Source organism: Corvus cornix, chromosome 19, assembly GCF_000738735.6.
Source record: "Corvus cornix cornix isolate S_Up_H32 chromosome 19, ASM73873v5, whole genome shotgun sequence".
NCBI lineage: Eukaryota > Metazoa > Chordata > Aves > Passeriformes > Corvidae > Corvus > Corvus cornix.
In genome coordinates this window covers 4,823,618-4,847,001 of record NC_046348.1, presented here as the reverse complement: position 1 = coordinate 4,847,001, position 23,384 = coordinate 4,823,618, and the positions used below count along the sequence as shown (strand labels likewise).

Sequence of the window (23,384 nt, the reverse complement as noted above, 5' to 3'; positions counted from 1 at the left end):
TTGGTTTACAGTTGTAAGAGGGAAACCCAAGTGGATTTTACTCCCCATGGAAGATCATACACAAGTTGTGCTAAGATACTACACTGCTTTATATTATACTGGTTACTGTGACAAGGGTTTGAATTTCTTCTTAAAAGCCTGCAAGACTATAATTTTCCCAGAAGCTCCCTCACTGCAATTTTAAATATAATCACCAAGTTCTTGATCAAATGTGTAAATGCTTTCAGAACATCAGTCAACAGCAGAGCTTTCAGTGTACACGATTAATGATGTCTGTGCTAATATCATTAAGGGGTAGCTCCAGAGATGTATATATCATTAATTAGTTAACTGCTGATAATGGCAGCCCACGAGTCTCTTGTAAAATCACACGAACATACTAAAAAAAGGGCTCTGAATAACCACAGGGTTTTAGTGATGAATTTAAAATGGAGAGATTTGGATAAATTTGCAGGATGTACTCCCTACTAAGATACCCAGTAACAACTCAGATCACTCACAGGTCCATCCCCGTGACTCTGTTTTATGTGAGCATAACACACAAATTTTATGGTATTAACACAATCACCTTCCCCCTCCCTATAAAGGCTACAAATGTCATTATTCTCCAACACCCTTTTATAAAGGCTGCATTTTTCTCTCCTCCCAGCAACCATCAGTGCAGGACTGGCAAGGAGCTCTCCCAGGAATCAATGCACAGTTCTTCCAGCCCGACATCTGTGACCAGCTGCAGCACTATTAACTAATAACCCAAAGCCAGCTCCCAAACTCACATTTTTCATTTGGTAAGGCAAGTTATCAGTGATACACCAGGGCCTCAGCAATTAATCTATAGGAGAAAACAGCAATGACTCCCCAGCAGCTGGTGAATATTTAGGGTTTGGGTTTGGCTTTTTGTTGTGTGTTTGTTTTCTTTTAATTTTGAGATGTATCTGCTCGAGCAAGCATCGAATAAAAGCTCCAAAAAAGCTGTCATGAAGTCCTTTTGCATAACCCTCATACCATTGGATCAATGCTGCCTCTCCACTATTTATGGAGGGTTATAAAAGCCAGGCTGATGTTGGGAAGAGCGGAAGGCGTGAGTCAGCACTCTGCTACCGGTTACCTTTTTTCTCCATGCGCTTCATATCCATCAGCTTCTCCACGTTGTTGGGATCGTTGAGCCACAGCTGCATGCGGACAAAGGGTTCCCTTCCCTTCAGACTCAGCTTGTGCCAGGGCTTGGGGCGAGCCAGCAGGTCTGAGACAGAGCCTTGTGTCAGCCCTAGGATTGTCTCCCCGAACAAACGCTGACCTAATGCGAAATTGAGAACCGCATGAATTCGCTCAGCCGAGACGCTCACGGAAAAGAACACGAGATCATTCCTCAATTATTCTTACTTCAGAACTGCTTCAAAACCCAGAAGAAACATTAAGGAGAATAAATGTTCTGCCCCCCACTAGAAGGGTAAATATTGAGCTTTAGTTTAATCCTCAGGATCTGCCTGGGATAAAGAAGGGAGCTCGACACGTTTGGGGAGCGGGACCTTACAGTGAAACAGTGTGCGGAAAATAAAATTAGGAGAGGAAAAATAAACTGAACTTCTCTCTAAGCAGGCAACTAGGGAGAGCAGGGAGGCTACTTAGCTCTTATGCAGGAGGGCAGTACCACAGCTTTGCTCCAACAGGGCAATCCAAACATTCCAGCAATCAGTGAACCAAGAGCAATGCAACCTCCCCCTTCAGCACTGGCCATACAAATGCCCTGATAGAAACATGTATGGAATTTCTGGGCTATCTGTGGAGATCTAACTGTGTCTTACCCACTAGAAATAATCAGAATTTGTAATACAACTTTTTTTTTTTTTACAATCTCTACACTATAGCTAGTTAAAAATACTTAATTTTAGTTCTCTTACAAAATGCTGTCATCTGGCAGGGTAAAATCTGCAAATGCTTTACAGTGCACAGTGTTCACGTGGGCTGACAATGATTTTATATGGGAAAGGTCTAACGTATCAAGGACTGGGGAAAATGCCTGTGCAGCTCAAACCCAACCACACAGCTGTTTTCTAACCCTCTTCACTTCAGTGTTTTTCCTCAGCTGAACTGCCTTGATACCAGCTTCTGGTACAGGAGAGAGCCTGGAGTCATCTGAGTCATCAGGATTTAAGATACAAGTGCTGCTATCATGGGATTTCAAGGTAACCTAAAAGATCTTTTTGTAACCCCCAAATTTAGGCCTCAGGGTCTTGTGTCTGATCTGCAGCTTTTGAGTGTCCTCACTAACACACAAAACATTCTCCCTTCACGTCTCAGCACTCGTAGCCAGTGCTAACCAACGGATCCCTAAGGGACAGTGGGGGTGAGTGGGGGCTTCTGACCCCACAGCTCTGCAGGACAAGCCCACACCTGCAAAAGCACCACTAGCTCTTGCCTTCAAAGCCTTCCCTGATCCTGACACAAACAGCTCATGGAAAATATCTGCTCTATAGACCCACCCCCTGCGCTTAACTCCCCTCCTCCTTCTCTTTAAAAACATCCCAAGGCTTTTGCCCTGGTGAGTTTTTTTTTGCCTGTATGGGGAGGAGAAAATGTGGGACCAGTCAGAAGCTGCAGAACATCCCACTCAGAGGTATGGGGCAGGTGAGTCTGCAAAGCTTTCAGAGGAAGCAGCTGAGATAATGAGAGGCAGAGAGGGGAAAGGCGGACAGGGCTTGACACTCTGCTAATAAGCTCTGAAACGAACCCTGGAAACAGTTCTTACAGACTCAACAGAAACCTACATTCAGAATTCACTTAAGTTCCTGAGTAATAAGTGATTTTCTACTACCCTCAATATCAGGAAAATCAGACAAAAAAGGTAATTCACGGGCAATTTTATCTTTATGTCTTCATCACATGTATTGCTGGGGTAACCTGCTCCCTGTTTGTATTTAAAAACATCAGCAAGGCCTCATCCATTTCCCTGTAAACCTGCCAGCTACTAGCAAGATAACACAGCTACTTTAACAATCTCTTATTGTGATGCCACATGAACAGGAATATGGGCACAGATTTGCGTAAGGATTGGGAATGAGCAGTGCTGGCAGTGCTGCTGAAGGAAATGAACCTCAAACTACAGCCTAAAAATTAAAAATGCAAACATGGAAGGAGGTAACATCATGTTCTCTAGGTGTTAAGAACAAAGCTAAAGATGTTTGTGTTGTTTATTTTATGTCAGGATATGGCAGGACAGGATAAGACACCTGAAAGACTCCCAAGCTAAGGGGGAAGGTGTCAGAAATCATCCTTGGGAGGTAGCAGGTGTATCACGCTCCATCAGAGCACTGTCAATAACGGGAATATTTTCAAGCACAGGTTTCCTAAACCTTCTCCCCATCCTTCATGCTCATTCCCACTGATGTAGATCCTAATAGACAAAACTGTGTTGGTTTCATGGATAGTCCTGACCCTTCCTACAAGATTCCCAATATCCCCTACCCTTAAACAGCTGAGTGCATCTGCTTCCCTCTGTGAGTTCCATGTAGCCCAGCAGGGAATCACTGAGGTTACTCAGACATTTGGGGCTCAGAACATCAGCAGCATCTCAATGTGAACACTGCCAACATCATCTGCTGAAGCCACAGAACCATCAGAGAATGGCTGGGGTTGGAAGGGACCTTAAGGATCACCCAGTTCCAACCCCTAGTGAAAGGAACACCTTCCACTATCCCAGGTTGCTCCAAGCCCCATCCAACCTGGCCTTGGACACTTCCAGGGATGGGGCAGCCACAGCTTCTCTGGGCACCCTGTGCTGGGACCTCCCCATGCTCACAGGGAAGAATTCCTTCCTAATATCCCATCTGAACCTACTCTGTTCCACTTTGAAGCCATTCCCCCAACTGGTGATGGGAGGAGAGACCCGCCCAGCTCAGTCTGAACTGTTTTGTACAACCGTGGTCTTTACTGGCTGGTGACACTGGGACACCTCAGCCACCACCAGTTGCCTAGGACAGGTTCACAAGGCCCAGTGGCCTAAACCAGAGAAACCTGTGCACCAGAAAACCTGGTGCACTAGCACACTGAGGGCACAAAAGGAGACATTGAAACTGGTTCCACACCTAATGCAGAGTTTGGGGCACATTTCCTGGCTCTTCTGCTGCTTTTTAGGCTTGTCAGCCACACTGTAGGAAAACAAAAATCATGGGAAATAAAAAAGACTAAGTAAAAATGGCATCAAAGCAAATGTAAACAAAAATACTTTTTTTTTCAAACCTCTCTGGAACACCAGAGCAGGTACAGCACTCAATAGCATTTTGCCCAAAAACCAGGGGCTTGGACCTGCAAACCCTTACCATGATTTGGGGCTTTATCTCTACGTTATCTCCACTGAACAAGCAACCACCATCTGCCCAAGCCAAATGCACAGGCAAGGAATTCTGCTGGGCTCAGTGGAACACAGCCTCATTCAGGGTATGGCAATGATCAGGGCCATTTCCCTTTCCCCCCCCAGATTATGTTAAATGAGAACTTGGGACCTCCCCCATCCCAGTATTTTTCCCCCTTTAAAAAAATTTTAAGACAGTAACACATTATTCTGTGTCTAGATGCAAAAAGGCTTCCTCACATTCGAAAATAGAGGAGTTTTTACTTTTACAGTCATCATGTTCAGATGATATAGATAAAATTCTTCTCACATAAGTAACACCACCCGTCTAAATCTAAACTTTTGGTCCTATTTATAGTGAAGGAAGAGAAACTGGTACTTCTGGAGAGCACCAGACATTCCTCTGAACACCTCATGCAGGTGGGATGAGTCCCTTGCTAAGACCCAGGAGCAGGAGCAGGTAACACTGGGACAGCCTTACTGCCCTCCTGCCAGAGACCTCAAAGGATCCCATAAACATTTCCCAAAGCCTTGTGAGGGAAGCAAGACATGAAGAACCAGTGATTTAGAGCCATAGTGACAGTATTAGTGTGGATTTCCCATATTCACATCAGGTTATTCCCTGTGACTATTCCAAATAACAGTCACGACACTGAATTCAACAGCCAAAAACCCATCTGTAGGCAAGAGCAGCCTCAGCTTTGCACATCTCTGAGCAGAATAACTGAGTGGTCCTGGACACTTATCTCAGGCTCATCTAAACCTCAGCTGGGTCTGGATTTCCCCTCCCAGCTCTGCAGGGACACTGCACTCCTGTTTGTGGTGCACCTCCCTCCTCAACCATTCTGGGCTCCTCTAGTCCACCCAAAATGGGCCTGGAATCTCTAAGTGTGGGGGAAAACAGCCTTTCCCAAGGGGAGATCTCACTGGCTCTGAGGTTCTGGGGGTCCTGACAGCCTGCTGGACTCTGTTTTGGGAGGTAGGAGCAGTACCTGGCTGCTGAGCCAGGAGCAGAGCTTAGGAAGAGCAAAGCTGTGATGACATTTGAAGTAGAGTGTGACAATCTGAAAGGAGTTTTCTACCAGTTTAAAAGGATTAGGTATCTTTTTAGCAAATTAAAGCTTAGGCCAGAGTCAAACCCAAGTATTCTCATACACATCTACTGCAGCTAACAATAAAAGCATGAACACTTACACATGATTTTGGTCAAGAAATAAGAATGAAGTGAATTACCAAGATTGTTGTCCGTGAGCACTTCCTTGACCCTCTTGGTGATGCCATAGGTGTCCAGCTCAGGGGACATGGCCACCAGTTCTTGGATGCTGAGTGCTGAGTGGCCCGAGAGCGGCAGAGGGGTCGTGGATTGGGATTCAGATGCAGGCGGCTCGCTGGATTCCTGGGATTTGCCATCCTTACTCGTCTCTATGGCGGGACAGGGCTGTTGCACCAACTCAGTCAGGCTTTTCACTGATTCACTGGAACTCATGGGAGATTCAGGAGCAGGACTGCAACTGGCAGAAGTCTTTGGAGTACTTTCTGCAATTAAAAAGAGAGAAAGAAGTCCCCACTTTAGCATAATTGTAATGTTTTGATTGCAGGATATTTAACTTTCCTCCTCATTTATATTCTACCTACTTAGAGAAATGCCTAAGTATGCAAAATGCTACTCGCTATGGCTTGGGTACTAAAAAGCCTCTTTTTAAAAACAAGAATTATTTTCTAATTTTATCTTGAGTCATCTCTGATTTCTTATTAAGACAAGATGTACAAATACAAATAAAAATCAGGAAAAACTGAAGTGCAATAGTCTGTAAGTTTGCACGCAATTTCCTTGGTCAGGAAATCTCAGTTTTGCTTGCCACAACATTTTTATATAAGGACAGTTTTAAAGCTACGATTCTAGACTGGTTTAAACTTCCTTCTGTGACTTGTAAGAAACTCACTCAGCCACTATTTTGTAGTGTCAGTGAGGGATTTTCTACAACTGATACAACTCTCTATCTTGAGAGTGTTACTGATTTCATTTTGTTTCTTATCACACCCATCACATTTTTTCAATTCTCTTTGTCCAGAAATAACAAGATTAAAATACAGTTTGTAATTATGTTGTATTAATTAAAGTGTTGGAGAATCCCACATAAAGATAGTGAGTGGATCAGGAGACACCCAGATCTGTTATTGTGACACTTGGTTTAAAAGAAAGCTTTCTCAATCTGTTAATTTGCCAACAACAATAGGTTCTGAACAAAATGTTGTTTTCCCCCAATAAATTTATCTCTCACAGAACGTACTGACTGAGCTTATTCAGAGATTCCAGACATCTGAGGGTACACTCTGAACCTTTTTTAAAGCAACAACACATAGGCAATGTGGTTTACAAGAAGAATTCAGGAGATAAGGAGCACAGGCGATTTCTCCATCCACAGTTTTTCCCATTTCTGTGGGGCTGCCTCCTCCTCCTTGCTGCCTCCCATCCCTTACTTGCAGGGTTACTGACATGGATTCCAGCCTCATACATCTGTGGGTTTGGCTCCAGCTCTCTGGAGGAAGCTGACAGAGCTCTCAGCTGCACAAGGAGGAGGCCAGACCCCATCCAAACCCAGTCCCTCCAACACTGCCGTGTTTTCTGAGCCCTGCAGTGCCACCACAGAGGGTTCTCAGGTCCCATCAGGAAATGGCTACCAGCAAACCTCACTGGCTTTTGAGTTTGTTATCCAGAATATTGTCAAATCATTCCAGATCATGCAGCCTGTGTAGCATGGAAACATATCCCAAATGTTAAAGGAAAATACTACCACAGGAAAAGCCGGGCCCAAATGGAGCAGAGGGTAACAGTGTTGTTCAAGGTACTGGGAGCTTTCCCATGCTGCACTCAAGAGCTTCCCTGACACGCTCACATGAAGTTGCTCTCTCAAACCTAAAAATCTGACTTTTTCCTTAGTGCTTTATGAGAGATGCAAAAGAGGCAGACATAAAGGAAAGTGAGGTGCATGTAAATCTTTAAGGTAAAGGGGATCCTACAAATCCTATTTCTTTTCTCTGCTCACCCTGGGTCATCATACAACTGAACAGAAACCCCAGGAAATGTTATTTCTGTATCAGGAGCAGCAAAGGAATCGTACTGTAAATTTGCCCTGATTCACCCATGCGAGGGACCAATTTGGCAGATCATCCATCTTGTTCACTGTACACTGTCAGGGATGGCATGAATTCCCTACATGATAAACAGATTTCTTCTCAGGTCTGTGTCCTTTAACCCACAGCAAGGTCAAAATTATGGCTGCCTAGCTAATAAACTGCACGGCACTCGTTCAACTTCCCTCTAATTTTGTCCCTTGTGCCAGCTTATACAAATCTTACTGAATAACTAGAGCAGCTGCAAATCTCCTATACAATTCCTCATCCGTGCACAGTGAGCCAGATGCACACACGGAGCACGGGGGCAAAAAAAAAAGACAAAATAAAAAAAAAAAGCAATCCCAAAAAAACCCCAAGCCCAACCACACAGGACTGAACAAAAGCATTTTCTCCTTCTCCCTCTCCTTTCCCTGCTCAGCCTAATTATGAACACAACAAAGGTAATCTGTGTTATCATTTATCACTGAGATGCTCTCTGTTGCTCACATATTAGCTTATTTATTTTTTATATCACTTACCAAGAGCTTACTTGAATTTCATTTTTAAGACCAATCTGGTGCTCATTTACTCCAAAAGGTGGGATTATCTGAATCTAATTTTGGAAGGCAGTACAGATGACAAACTGCTTTTTTTCCCCCACCAAAAGGCAAGTGTACAGTGATTTCAGGCAAGGCATTATGTACACATACTACAAATAACTCAAAATATGTTCCCCATTCATTTTTAGCATTTTTCCCTTCTGGAAAAACATTTTCAAGATCACATAAATATTTGAGGAAAAGATCCATTATTTGGGAAAGTAAATTCAGTAATCAAATAATGCAAACATTTCCCGTTAATCTACTTAAAAAATTAAATAGACATTTACAGTACAAGTGACTGCTGACAGAACAAAGGGAAAATTGACTGTATTCACTATTCCAGATTTAACTGTCAATCCACAGCCATTTCACATGCTTTATGAAATAATTTGTCTGTATTCATTTCTCTCAAGTTCCTCACAAGACAAAGCCACAAATTCAGGATATCTGAAAAATAGACATTAAGATTTCCAAAGCAGCAATTGAACATTTCCAATGGAAACAATACATTGAAAGCTTATTTCTTTAAAACCTGCTCTGCTTTTTTAACCCCAGACCGCTCTGAAGAATAACACTAACTTAAGAGCAATCCAATTTCTTAAAAGTGATATTCACTGGATGTTTTCACATTTGTGTTTAAGGAGGAAGGGACCATTTTGTCAATATAAAACTGCATTACAGAACAACCTGCAAACTCCATGGCCACCATTTATTGATGAAATTACTTCAGTAAATTCCAGGTAAACTTTGCTATACCAAAGGGGTTTGCTTTCCAACAGCCTGCATCCAATTTAAGATGTGAAGCAAAAGTTCCAAAGCTCCACAAATAAGGTGCTGGAAGAGCTGAAGAGATCAAGAGCATCACCAGTGACTAGGTCATTGCAGAACCTGGGAAATTTTTAAGTCTCAGGTAGCCACAGACATCAGTGGGTGCCCTGAGTTTTACAGAGGCTGGGGGAAACAGGGTGTCCTCAAAATGACTTTAGGGGAAGATGGTGACCATTAGACCCTGCAGGTGATGAAGACACAGCTTAACATGACAGTTTTAAATGATAAAACCCCCATGTAACTTCTGCACAATCACAGGTTGGTGCTGACAAATGCCATTAAAGATGCAAAGACAGCAAAAATGCACTTAAGTCATCCAAACTTTTGAAGATGTAAGTAAAACTGAGTCATGAAAGGGCAAAGGTTCTACCAGCACTTTTTACATTATTAATTCAAAACACAGCCTGGGCTATAGCGAAGTTAAGCCCTTCCAAGCAATTCTAAAAAGCACATTCAAATATGCAGCAGGGAAAATAATCATCAAAAATGCAAATCAAGTACTAGAAGTGATGTCTGCAGAAAGGGGCCAGCAAGCTGAAATGTTTGGCAAGTGGAATTGGCCCCCATTAATGGCCAGGACATGAAGAGAATGAAACAGCAACACTGGCTATTCCACAGCTGGTAGCACAGCTGAGAGAGAGCGATGGCCCTGCACTGAAGGGGAGCTTCCAGGCTTTGGAGGCAAATGTGGCTCCATAAAGACAAATACACCTGATCCAGTCTGCCAGCACAGACATCCCTGCCTGGAACATGTTGCTCCTGGCACAGCACATGGGACTTAAGTGAGGAAATTCTTCCCTTCTGTTTTTTCCTACAATACTAGAGAGGGATGCACAATCTAAAATGAAGATGTACAAATGAGTGGAAAAAAGTCAACATTACACAAATATCTCCTGTTTTCTTTTAAAATACCATTTTCTCAGTATAAAATTGCTGCTTGAATGGCCATCTTACCGCAACAAACCCCCAAACCATCCTCACAGCCTGCCCTTTCCCCTCCTACCCCTTAGTAGCTACCTGGTAAGAAACTAAACTAACTTTGCAAACAATTCAGCAAATAGGTCTGGGGTCTGAGTACTTTACAAACCTGGTTGAGAACCATAACAAACTAACCCTGTCTTAATTACACCAATACACAAAATCTTTTGTGGTCTTGCATTCCTTGGCACATTCAATGGATGAATCCAAATGCTGCTCTGGTCCCATCCATCTCCTACACCTTTCCCATAGCATCTGCCATGACAGTGTTTCAGAAAATGTGAGAAAGTCTGAAAACAGAGTTCTGGTCTCAGTTCATTGATTACAGGGGTTTTCCTGAACTCCAGATTTTTTTATTCTTCTCCAAGATTTCCCACCCCACACTGGGGTCAAGTCCCCAGGACTGGATCCTGGGACCTCAGGTTGCTTGACCATCCCACTGATAGCCTGCAAATCACCTGAAAACGTTTCCCCTAACACAGTCCAGCCTGACACGTCCTTCTGCAAGGTCTGCTCAGGTTCTGCCATGGTAATGTGGCAGAATCCCTGCAGTGTGTAAGGAATCACAGGCTGTGCAGGACTCCTCTCCTGCAGCTCTCCTGAGCATCACCAGGTCTGCAGGAACCCAGCAGTCAGGGACATTCAGAACTGCAGGGCACTGCTCAAGAAGGACCATTCCTGTGATGTCCAGGAACTCTTCTGAAGGCCACAGGAAGGTATCCAACAGGCCCCTCCATGCTGGAGCACAGCTCAGATCCACAGCACTCTTCACCTGGAGGCTCCTTCTGAAGCTCAGGACATCTCGGATGCAAAGAGCTGCAGGTGCCACCTGCTCAAAGCTCCCCAGAAAATCTGAGACATCTACAGGACCTGACATCAGTGCCAGATGTATCCCCTCCAAGGAGGCATTCAGATGACGGAGCAGTGTTGAGACATGGATCCGGTTTCACCGGTCCCAGAGGCACCACGTCTGCCAGCACGGACACATTCCTCCACTGCAGCTTCTTGTATGCATTTTGAGAGCTGCAGGTTTGCTGCTTTTGCTCAGACCCTGCCTCACCTCCAACAGCAAAATGACTTTACAGCCACTTGTAAATCCAAAGTTCAAAGATTTGAACAAGAGCATCTGAATCTGTGAGCATAAACCACAAGCCCAGTCCTTCCAGCCTGTCCTCCCAGCACACCTGTCCATCCACAGACACACCCTGTACTCCTGGAGCTGCTGGGAGAATAACCTGTCCAACCTTTGCTGCTAACACAGGCTTAGCTAATAAACTGCAAAAGGACTCACGGGGAACGAAGCACAGAACATGGCGAAGTTGAGGAAGACCATGCAAAACACAGAAGTTATTCAGGGGCCTCTAAAAGGATTATGAAAAATACTATATTCTAAAGACAGCAGGCAGACAACAGCTGCCTTAAGTTCCAGAGAGAAGTGGATTGGAAAAATGGATCCACTATAATTTTCAGAGACAAATCTCTGTAGTTTATCTGATCCACTATTTAAATTTCAATACACAGTCCTCTATCTGCAGTAATAATAACCTAAATTCCATTTAGTGTTCATTTGAGCAGTCAGGATAAAGTCATTTCTTATTATCTCCCCACTGTGTAAAAAACAGCTTGAAGGTAGGAAGTCAGCAAGCATTTTCACCAAAAAGTAATTATTGTAAGTGACATTTTTACTGCTGGCATGCCATAAGGCGAACTGCGCATTTGGAAGGACAAGTTGCTAAAACAAAATGACAGGGTACTCTGTGACATTCCGACAAGAACCCAAACATGATTTCACTGGCGCTTGCTTTGATGCACCACTTTTTCCACTGTCCAAAGCTCGGGCTGCAGGTTTGTGTCAAACTAGTCAAAGTTGCCTCCTGAGGAACTGGGGGAACGGGCACATCCCACAGGAGCTGGAGCATCCCAGGCTCCGCTCGCTCCCAAATCGGCCCTTTAGTGGGGAAGATGAAAGCAGACAAACGTGGACAGGAGACTTCCCAGCAATCTCTTAAAAGAGCATTTGCTACTTCAGGGCTGCATTTACCTCCTCGTGCAGATGAGCTAATGGACAACAACAGGCCTGGCAGGTCGCCTGAGATCAAAGTGTCTCACACTGGGACTGGATTAGTCTCTGTTTTGCCCGATGATGAGGCTGCCCATTCTATCCAATTTGTAGACCAAAACCTGGTGAATGCTGCCCTGAGAATCAGGGCCTGATCACATACAACTGATCAACATCCCCAGGACAACCCTGGTATTCAGCTTTCCAGGGTGTGAAAATTTCAGGGAGAGATTTCTTCCCTCCAACCTTCTATTTGATTTTACCTTTATCCACGGCTGCCTTTGCAGGGTCTTATCAGAGAACCACAGAATGATTTGGGTTGGAGGGACCTTAAATCTCATCTGGTTCCAACCCCTGCCATGGACAGGGACCCCTTCCACTATCCCAGGTTACTTCAAGCCCTGTCCAACCTGGCCTTGGATACTTCCAGGGATGAGAAGAAATTAGCATTCTAAAGTTCATCTTTTAAAGCACCATAATAGCAACTCTCCTCACTAACAGTGGGTGCAGCACAAGCCTGAACTACGTAATAAAGCTGAGCAGCACTTGTGGGAGAGCACTGCAACACATCCCTCTTCCGACTAATTAAAGAAAATATGCGTGAAAGCGCCTTCTCCAAGGTAGTGCTTTTGGTGGATTTACTCTGAGTGAGTGAACCTTGCCTAGTCACAATTTGCAAATTAATGTGGCTCATGAAAATATGATCCTCCCTACAGTTATAAACTCCCCCAGTTCTATGCAGGGAGTGCACAAAGCTCCCTGCAGTTTGCATCTATAATGATGTCAAATACGTAGGTACGCGCAGTTAGAGTTGTAAGCGCTCGCTGGAGTTACCACCACTCTGACTGTGGAGAATTTGTTTGTTTGTTTGTTTGCTTTATAAATGTTATAACTTTGGGGAAAATGTTATTTTGGGTCTTGGCGCAGAGGGAAATTTTATGTGGATGGGGTGAGGGATCAATGGAAAAACCCCTTTAGGAAAGCATGCAGATGTACGTGTGTCTGCACAGAAAGGGGAGGAACTGGCTTTGGTTAACTCTGGAATTACTGGGGCAATATAAAAATAAAGGTTCCCACTCTGCATATGAGTATATGATAAGTGTCAGGAGCACAGAAAACTGAATAATCAGGATAGACGTTAGAATTACCTAAAAAAACCTGCTTTTGAGTATTGCTGAAGGATTAACGGTATTGCCACAATTTAAATTGTATTTTCAATAATTGTATTAGCTTTGTGCCTCTATTAAAAAAAAATGTGTTTTCAGCTGCTCTGGAAAGCAGAAGGAGCTGGAGAAACCAGATGAAGTTGAGAAAAGAGCACGTAAGACAGGAGCTGGTGATAGGCTCATGAGGAGAGATTTACAGCTGGATGTTTAAAAGTACTTGGAGAAGTTGGGCAACCAATTCTGCCTTCAACACACCCACAGCCACAAACGCCTCCGAGTCTTAGAAATCCCACTGTTGTGCCCAAAGCTACACCAAGACCTATTTTAAGGCGACATAAACTGAAACCATCAGACTTCCACCAAGTTAGAGGAGGACAGGGGAGTACAGATTGCTCCAAAGGATGTCTGGAATCTTGTGCAGGAAAATACAACTGGAGTCAATCAATTCAAGAGAAATTTGTCCTGAGACCTGACTTTGGAGCACACACACCAAGCCCTGACACAACCACACCCCCAGAGAAAACTCTCACAAGAGAAGAATTAAGGGACATTTTTGCAATGGCCTGGAGAGAAGATGAGGCCTCTGTAACCCTAAGCACTACTTCACAATAAAACACAGAAAAAAAAAAAAGGGGGAAACTTAAGAACAGGTCAGGCCAACAGCCTCAAATCATCCTATGATTCTATGACTCCTGAGCCAAAAGTGGGATCTTGGCATTGAAGAGTAAATGATAATTTTTTGGTTTTACAAATCACCCTTAAACAATTAAAAGACCCTTCCTAAAAATATACTGTATTTTAAATGAGGTGATTAATAGCAGAATCATGGCTGCTTTAAAAGACATTGCTCTAGTCTGCCAGCCTTTATTTAATATTCAGATTTTTCTGTGTTTCCATAACGTAGCTAGAAATCAATATTTAGAAGTAACTGCTGGAAAATATTTTCAATAACCTTATTATTAAACCAGCTTGTGTGCAGAAGCTTTATTAAGGATTTTCTGAATGCTAAAACAAATATGTCATGGAAGCAATCAATCAAGATGCCACAACCCCACAGTGTTATATTTTTAGTATAATCAAGACAAACACGTGCACAATACCTTTTGCAAAACAGAGTGAGAGCCTCTGTGAGGAGGTTCTGCTGCAGTTTATGGTGTCTTTGTTGACTTGCTGACCTTGTGATTTGATGTGTTAAACTAACTTGCTTGAACGTGGCACCAATTTTATGACTGTTTGTTGTCCTCCTGTGTCAGGAGCCTGAGTGTGAAGGTATTTCTACACCCTCCTTTGAGATTTGAACCTCGTGTCTGCTTGGGAGCAGAGGCTGCAGCAGGGTGCATATGTGCTCTGTGCACTGCATTTAAAGATACCTCCCCCACTAAACAATGTGGACATTCCCTCGCCACGGGCAATATCCATAAGGGATGGATCCCAGGCTAATGATTGCCCTCCTTCCTTCCCAACAGAGGAGTCCCATCTCCCACCCTCAGCACAGGGAGCTGTTCTTCATCTTGGAGAAGCAGAGTGACCCTGAGCAGTGGCTGCACTAAAGACCCTCCTTTTTGGAGGAGTGCTGGGGAAAGTGCTGAAACAAAATGACATTTACATTGTACGCAACAATATTATAAAAGCTATTAAGGTACATTATTTTACACATCCTCATAATCTCTCCATACTGCTTTACTTAATTTGTGATAAAATTGTTGAGAAAGGGTACTTAATGTAGGACAGTCAGTAAAAGTAATTTATCATCTTCCCGCTTCGGTGCTCACGTTATCAGCGAACTCATTTTCTGCATTCATCATGCAATCAGCCTATTATTTGCATATTAATCAGGCAGTGGACCATGAAAGAGCCGCATCCCAGCCAAATGCTGCACTATCTCAGGAGGAACACTCAGTAATTATCATACATCAGTGTTATGATGTGGTAATTGATTATAACATCTTTCTGTTGCCCCTGGGGAGTCCCACTGCTAACCCAGCTTCAGGCATTCTGTGCAGATTTTTCTCTGAAAATTAGAGAAACCATTGCTGTCCTTTTATTAATGTTTTTACCTTTACAATAGACAGCTCTCTGAGCATTTCCAAGGTACTTCTCCCTTTTTCTTTTTTTTTTTTTTTTTTTTTTTTTTTTTAGTGAAACCTTCATTAGTGAAAACACCTGTCTTGGATCAAAAAAAGTAAAAAAAAAACCCAAACCAACCACCCAAATCAGACCCCCCCAGAAAACCCCAGTTGGGCTCGTTCATGTTCGTCCTCTCTCTTTCAAGGTCTGGTGGCTTTTTAGGTGCTGGTGTTGCTTATATAATACCCTTCCCCATCAAACACAACAAAATGCTGCAACTTCAATAGACAGTAATTGCAAAGTTCGCATAAAGGCAGTTAAGTTGCTTTATTTAGGTGCCAAATGAGAGGCTAATTTTGGTCCTCTCGTAAAGGACAAATGAAACATCTGCCAGTTCAAACTTGCACTATTTTTAGGACTCAAGTTCCAGAGAGGTAAACCAGAGAAACAAACACTAACCACAGCTGTGGTTACACCGTGGTGAATCTCACACCTCCTTCGTGTGGGAACCCATCCCAGACCCATCCCAGGATCCCACGGAAAGCAGCGAGAAAAGGGGAGATGGCTCTGGAGATGAGACCAGAAGGGACCATCTCATGCCAGGAAACAGAGAAGGATGCTTTTACAAGGGCATGGAGGGACAGAACAACGGGGGAATGGCTTCCCACTGCCAGAGGGCAGGATTAGATGGGATATTAGGAAGGAATTGTTCCCTGTGAGGGCGGGGAGGCCCTGGCACAGGGTGCCCAGAGAAGCTGTGGCTGCCCCATCCCTGGAAATGTGCCAGGTCAGGTTGGACGGGGCTTGGAGCAACGTGGGCTAGTGGAAGGTGTCCCTGCCCATGCAGGGGGGTGAAAGGAGATGAGCTTTAAGATTCCTGCCAACCCAAACCGTTCTGTGATTCTGTGATAAGCTGCCATCAGCAGTATCTTTGACAAGTATAAATATCGGACATGTACTATCAGGCCTATTTTACATTTCTTGTTGTAATTGTATTTTCTCTTTTCATTGGCTTTTTAATTGACTATCTTTCTCTTTTCACTCTTATTTAAATTTGATCTCAAAGCCACTTTGCTTTGTTTTCAATGCAAGTTGCATTTCTCATCAGATTGAAAATAATCACTGGATTCTTTCATTTGCTGTTTCTCTGGAAGGTTGTTGGCAAGTTACAAAACCCTCCAATGCTCATCAAATGAGGTGAGACAAATTCCTAAGTTTCTCTCACACCCTAATGTAAAGGACAGGCTGGAAAGTAACTTAGAAGACACTAATTTTCTGGTAATATTCTGGTTTTTCTTCTTGGGAATGATTTGCTATCAAGCAATATGTAACTCTATAATCAGAACAGGCTGTTTATTTCCCTGTTTCAGAGCTGCTGGGTGGAGAGGATTTTCATCCCCATTACAAGATGGAAATAACAACCTGCACATTTGGTGCTCACACACCTTTTTCCCAGTATTTTGGGAGGAAAATAGCCCCATTATCTGTTCTTTGAATTGAAAGCAAGGTAATTTTCAGCCAGTGGAGGAGCATTTGGTAATTTGCTGAGCAGCAGTTGGGCTGTCTCCCGGGGAGGGCCGAGGGTACTGTGGCCATCTCCACCCCACCAGTGGCCACGGGGCTGGACCTGCAGCCCCCTCCTTTTCCCACCAGCAGCCAGAACACCAACGTGAGCTTCTGCCAGCTGCCAGAGCCTTCTATCCCCAACAGAAAAATATCTGCTCCCTTTGGAGAAGAGCCTTTCCAAGCTCTTGTGCAGCTGCCAGCCCACGGGGGACAGATCCCGGCCGCCACCCCGGCTCCTGACCCTGCCCGGAGCTGCTCGGCCTCCCCGCGCTGGAGCTCGACAGCCACGGCCTCGCTCGTGTGTCTGTGCTGCTCCAGTTATTTTGGAATTTGGCTTTCCAGTCTATCAGCTCCTTGTTTTCCACCCAGCCCCTCAGTGGTTTGCAGTTGGCAGAGGGGAGGGGGGGTGGGCCCCCTCCCAAGGGGAGGCCGCGTGTCTCCGAATGTGCACGCGGAGGGGAAAGAAAATGCTGGTAATTAATGAAATGAAGTAATAAGTAATGAAATGAACAACAGTGGAATTTACAGAGCTTGACTACTCAACGACCATGGTTTCTCTCCCTAACTACACCCCCTTTTTAGCAACTCTCATGCCAGCTGCTACTCTGTGAACTACCTGAGAAGCCTGAGGCAATAATGGTCAGGAAAGTTTCTTTTTTTCACACGGCTTAAAAAATATTTTCATTTATTAATTCTTCTCTTTGAAAATGAAGACTTTAAGTGCCTGGCTCGGTGCTGCTGCAGAGCCACACTTGAACTTCTTGCTTGGGGATCTCACACTAAGGGGGAGTGAGCGTCAAGGACCCACATTCCTAAACTAACCACAGAAATAAAATAAAGCTGCAACTCGACTGGGTAACTTCTCCAAAACGAATTCTAGGAACCCAAAACTGCACTTTGGAGTGAATTAAATTTGCTTTCAGAATCCAGCACAGGTCTCCTCTTTGCTGCATTAACATGAACATTATAATTGAGTCACAAGGAGTATCTACCTAGAAAACTGTTCACTCTCTGATTATGAATTTTACTTTAGCCCTTCTGTACTAGCAAAGCTGTGACCATCGTGAGGATGGAGTTGTTTAATCACTGGGTGGTTCAATGGACAGAGAAGAATACAACTAGGAGAGGAATTTCTCCACAAATACTGACAATTTGCAAGGCATCACTGATGGAAAAGGAGCAGGGCTGTGGAAGGCAGCCTGGGCAGGAAGCAGGAATGCCCAGCTGATGGCCAGGAATCAGAGCCAATGTTATGCTCAGAATCAACTGGAGGCACTGACTTCATGCTGCGTTCCCAGGTCCCAGTGAGGTGCCTTGACAGTGATTCTCCTGGCTTTATTGATACCAGAAAGGCTGCCAGGGAGGTGTTCATGGTCCAAATGTCAGGGAAATGGCACAGAAGATGATCGCACATGTTACAGACAGACTGTAACAGCTGCCCTTATGAGGAGCCAACTGATACCCTATGGTTTGAAATCAAGACAGCCACGGCCAACTGCTCCCGAGCCCAATCCCAAACCACACAGAAAGAATGTGGAAACTTCACCAGGATGTGCCAGGGTGCTCCAGGGATAAGCATGAAGGTAACTCTTTGGCTGACATAGTTGTTCAGCTCTGAACTTTAAAACCACATTTGCACCTAGCACAAAAGGCCACAACTTTCCCAAGTCCAAGACTCAATAATTGGTCATCAAACACAAAACATCTCTGCAAGGAATTCCTGCAGTCGGCTGTCCGAGCCATGTGATCTCCCTTCTCTTCCATTTCACAGACTGCATTAACCACAAACATTTCATGTCATACATTTTTATTAACCTGGAATGCCAGCAAATGACTGCAAAACCATCTCTCTTGGTTTTTTTGATTCAACAACAAAAACCAGCTCCAATTTGGGAAGGTCTGTCAGCATCACTGCACAGATCACTTTGGTGATGTCACAGTGTAAGGATTCAGCTCTCCCAGGGCTAATCCCAACCGTCCTCTGGAGCACCACTGGACAGCTCTGCCCACCCAAAACAAACCAGAACAATGCAAAAAAAGATGATAAAACATGGGGAAATGGGGGTAAGAGCTTCTCCTTTGCCATCACATGGCTACTGAGCTCTTCCCATAAGTGCATCAGGATGGTATTCCCGAATATGGGCTGCCAGCCTGAAACACGCTCTCTCCCTACTTTGTTTCTCCCAGACCAGCCAACATGACAGAATTCTCCTGGTATCAGGAAAAGGGGAAGATCCACCCAGCACACAGTTAACCACCTGCCCCTTCAGCAGCTTCTGTACTGGAAACTGTTACAGGAATCTGTAGTACATAAATAAAAATACAACGGATACCTGGCTTTGCCATCACTCCGCAGTCTCTCTGTTAGTATCATAACTACACTGAACCATACTGAGGTTTTTCTGATTTGCTTTCCCAAGGGATGATAAGAAGTAATCTCCCTGTTGTTACAAACGCTTTATTTTGAAAAGAAAGCTTTTATGCATATTTTGGTTGATCTAAATACAGTAGATCTCGGGTTTTTAAATCACCAGATAATATGCAATTATCTCAAGCTAGATTCTGATTTTGAAACAAGCTCTAATTAGCTCCCCATTTTATGCTGCTATAATCCTTTCTTCAACTCCCATGAGTGTTACTATTGCTAAGCAGCATGAGGTTAGGAATGATGGATGATACCCAGAAAGGAAGACAAACAAAAGGGAAATTCAAAATCCCCTGAGATCACCCGCAGCTGTATCGGCAAATGAAGATTTCCACATTAGGTCATAAGACGACCCTTACAGAAACACACACCGAAAAGGCACGTCTTCCTCCCACTGAGTATTTGCAAGTCTTTAATGTAGAATATAGAGAGTATATGTCCTTCACAGAGGATAAAGACAAAAGTGAATGTAAAAATTCAGCTTTCCTGCGAGCAGCCACGGAATCAACAGCACCAAAAAGGAAACTCTGTCTCAATCTCCTACAGATATGCAGCACAAACCCCCAAAATAAAACCAACTAATAAAAGCTGTGCACAGTACAAGTATTTAGAAAAATTTCCAAGCCTTCTCCTGGCACATGGCAACTGTTCAAACCCACCCCAGCTCCCATCAGCAGTAATGCAACTAAATAAGGGCCAAATTCATCATGAAAAAATGCTGATGCAGTTGGGTGACACTAATTCAACTTTTTTTTCCATGTGATTTGGTCCGTGCTTTTGACACATAAATCATTAAAAAGGCAGATTTACCCAAGGGCATTAGAGCATTTAGGTGGAAAGAAATACACAGAAAAAATGTTAGAAAAGGCACAGCAATACTGTTTTTGACCACCTAGGGTACAGACACCATTTTTGTGTAAAACATGTTCCCTGAAAGTTGCACAAAATCACCAAGCCTTGAAGAAAGCTCACGGGCAGAAAATACAGGTATATACCTTGCTGTCATTTTGGTACAGACTGTTTTTTATAAAATTCATAAATACAGCTTCCAAGAAGAAAACCAAGCCTGGCTTCTCTTTGCTATCTCAACATACATATAAATATATAAAATCTATCTATTTATCCATTCATTATATGAAACGCTGATGGGCCCACCTGTCCACACGTGAAAATGGGAAATTATTGGACAAAAGGTGAGATTTTCATGAATGAGGTGTTAATCAAAACCTTGTGATCTAGAAGTGTAACTAACTGGGTCAGAAATCCAGAAAATCTTGCTAGTTTGATAGAACAGAGCCAAACAGTAATGAAAATACTCCCAGCTAATAAAAGTTTGAGTCGTTACTATGCATGTTGACACTCTGTACACTGAAGACCTTCTTGGCAAAGCACTCAGGAGCCACTGAGTGTATTAGTTTAATTTCACTTCTTTCCCTTCATGCATTCAACAAGTTCCAAGCCAATTATATTACATGGAAAAGGCTCCAGACCTTTCCTCATTTCAAAATTGTTCTGATTAATTTCTGTTTTAAAATTACAAGTATGCAACCCTCTCTGCCTTGATTTTCCTGGGAAATGTCTCAGAAGACCAGAAAATTGGAGCTGTCTCTCTCTTTTTTTTTTTCTCCCTGCCCTGGAGTGATGGATCTTTCACAAATGCATAATTATTATTACCTTTTCCAAACTGTTTGCTGCATTTTTAATTACAGAACAGCTGCTAATAAAAGGAAATTACCAAACTGCCCTTCCTCATTCAAATAACTTGGATTTTGCTCTTTTGTTCTGCCTGGTGTCACAACCCTCCTTATTCCTTCATACAGAAAAAGGCATCAAGAATAGAACATTTTGTACAACAATTCTATTTTTAATCCTCCGAGAGGAGGTAGGAAAGGGCACGAGCCCATTTTCTCATTTGCAAGTTGGCTTTAAGGAATGAAGGAGGACAATCATCAATAACATGATTTTATTAGCTGATAGGAACGTGTCACCTCACAAAATATTGGCTCAAGGGCAGGAACTGACAAATGACACTGGGAGTGTGGGAGGGAACAAAATACCCCGGCAGCAAAACTGAACTTCCTGAAGGAAATCACTTTCAGCTCCCAGCGATCCCCCCGGGAATCCAGAAGGTGGTCGGATTTTAATACTATGGGCTTGTCTTTCCATCTTTTATAATTAGAGCTAGTCATAAATATGAAGATTAGCAATAACAATGCAGCATTTCCCAGCTCCTCTGATTCCGAATTCCCCTTAAAATGGCTACAATTAATTACTCATATTTTCCATGCCGTCTCAGGCGTTTGTAACTGTGACACTCTTGCACGGCATTGATGCCACAAAAAAAGTACTCAACGGCATGTTTTTAATGAACCATCACAGGAAATTTCCATGTTCCCTAAATGCTTGGCTATAAGTAACAATAGCCCTATGATTGCAAATCATTTTCTCCCATTTTGGTTTTGTTTTCATGGCTTGTTTTTACTGGGGGCATTTTTTTTTTTTTTTTTTGCTTTTATCTATTTATTTTCAACTGTTCTCCTTAAGAAAAACGTGGACTGAATATCATCACAGATTTTCTTCTAGTAAAATCTTTTAGAATGCAAAATAGTTTCCCCAGCAGAGAGAAAAAGCACTTTGGTTGGGATATTTAGAGTAAAGCCAGTGAGCTGCAGAAAAAAAGGGAGCGTTTCAGAATAGCAGAAAAGTGGAAGAAGAGCACAACCCATCCCTGTCTGTATCCTGAAATGCAGCAATTCTCCAGCACAGGGCACTGGCTGTAAGCACAGAGCAGGGCAGGGGTATTTTTCTGGAGTGTTGTACATCAGTGAAGCATTTCATTGGTAAGAGGCTGTGTGGGTAGAGTTTGGTATCTAACAGCAGGAACACAGCTGTTCTCTCCTGTCCCAGCCTCCCTCCTATCCTGTGGCCATCTCTAAAAGCCTTCAGACACTCACTTTCCTGACACTCAGCTTTGCTGCATCTGCTTATTTATTTATTTATTTAATTTTTGCAAATGGAAAAGAGGAAAAAAAGGTCAGCTGGGAATATTTAACAAAGCTTGAAAAAGACATAATGTGGTCTGTTCCCCACCTTCAGATTAACAAAGCAGATTTTGTGCAAAGGAGAGTGGAAAAAAACCTACCAGCGAGTGAAGCAGCCGGAGTATGTGGATCACATTACAAACCAAGGGCTTGTTTTACAGCCATTGTCACATGTCACATTGATAAGCTGAACTATGGCAAAAAAAAACCCCTTACAGAGCCAATGGTCTCAAAGATCAGACAGAGCCTCTTTACCTAATATATGCAGCTAAATATGTGTGCTCCCTACATCTGCCATAGCAACAAGGAGAGAAGGAGGAATTAACTGCATTAATAAAAAAAAAAAAATTGAAGGGACTCCTGTATGATACAACAAAACGTGAGAAACCTCTCGGCATCAAAGCAAACGCAACAAAAGCACAGAGAATTATTTCAGAGCAAATCATTGAAACCAGCTGATTACCTGAGCTTGCACATCCCTGCTGTAGGGAATCCTGTAATGATGTCACAGAGTGAAGGACTAGATAAGAGAGGAGAGGAAAATCAGGGAACAATAAAAGGAGATGCCAAACCACAAACTAAACAGTAAGCAGGCTCAACAAATAGCAAAGTGCTGATCTCGGCAAGGGCTCGCTGCTCAGTTAACTCAGTGGCACAGAAAGGTACGACCGAGGCCAGGCTCCAGCCTGACTTTTCTGTGTCAATAGGTATTAGGGGAAGAGACAGCCACAATAAAAGTGTCATTGCAACCCAGCACTCCCCCTTTAAAGCTTAGTTTTCCAGCTCACCTCCTGAGACAGCAATCGATATTCTCCCTGGAACAATCCAAATCCCCTGTGCAACCCTAGGAAACAGCGTGCAACATTTTCCAGCTCTTTGGCCAAAATTTTTGGGATTGCATATCATACTCGTGCCTAGATAATACCACCCTAATGAGGAACCTGATAACTGCTGCTTATCAATTACACATAAACGATCGTAAACATTCCCAGCGTGTCCCCTTAGGGACCGGCCGGGCTGCCAGGGTGGATGCTGCCACTTCCATAACACCTGGACCAGCACTGGTGCAAGGCTGGCTTACTGCAAATTTAAAAAAAAAAAACCAAAAACAAAACCAGAAAATAGAAAAAAAAACAAAAAAAAAAGGCAAAAGAAAAAAAAAAAAATCTCCTCCTCCTCCTCAACTC

The 23,384-nt window shown here is 43.4% G+C and overlaps 1 protein-coding gene across 1 annotated transcript in view; it reads right to left on the bottom strand.

Moving 5' to 3' along the window:
- CUX1 (cut like homeobox 1) overlaps window positions 1-23,384 on the bottom strand; it is a 250,222-nt gene that overhangs the window by 20,035 nt on the left and 206,803 nt on the right. The window contains 3 exon segments of the mRNA XM_039562956.1: window positions 1,106-1,294; window positions 5,582-5,884; window positions 22,661-22,717. Of these exon segments, the coding sequence (XP_039418890.1) occupies window positions 1,106-1,294; window positions 5,582-5,884; window positions 22,661-22,717 (549 nt within the window).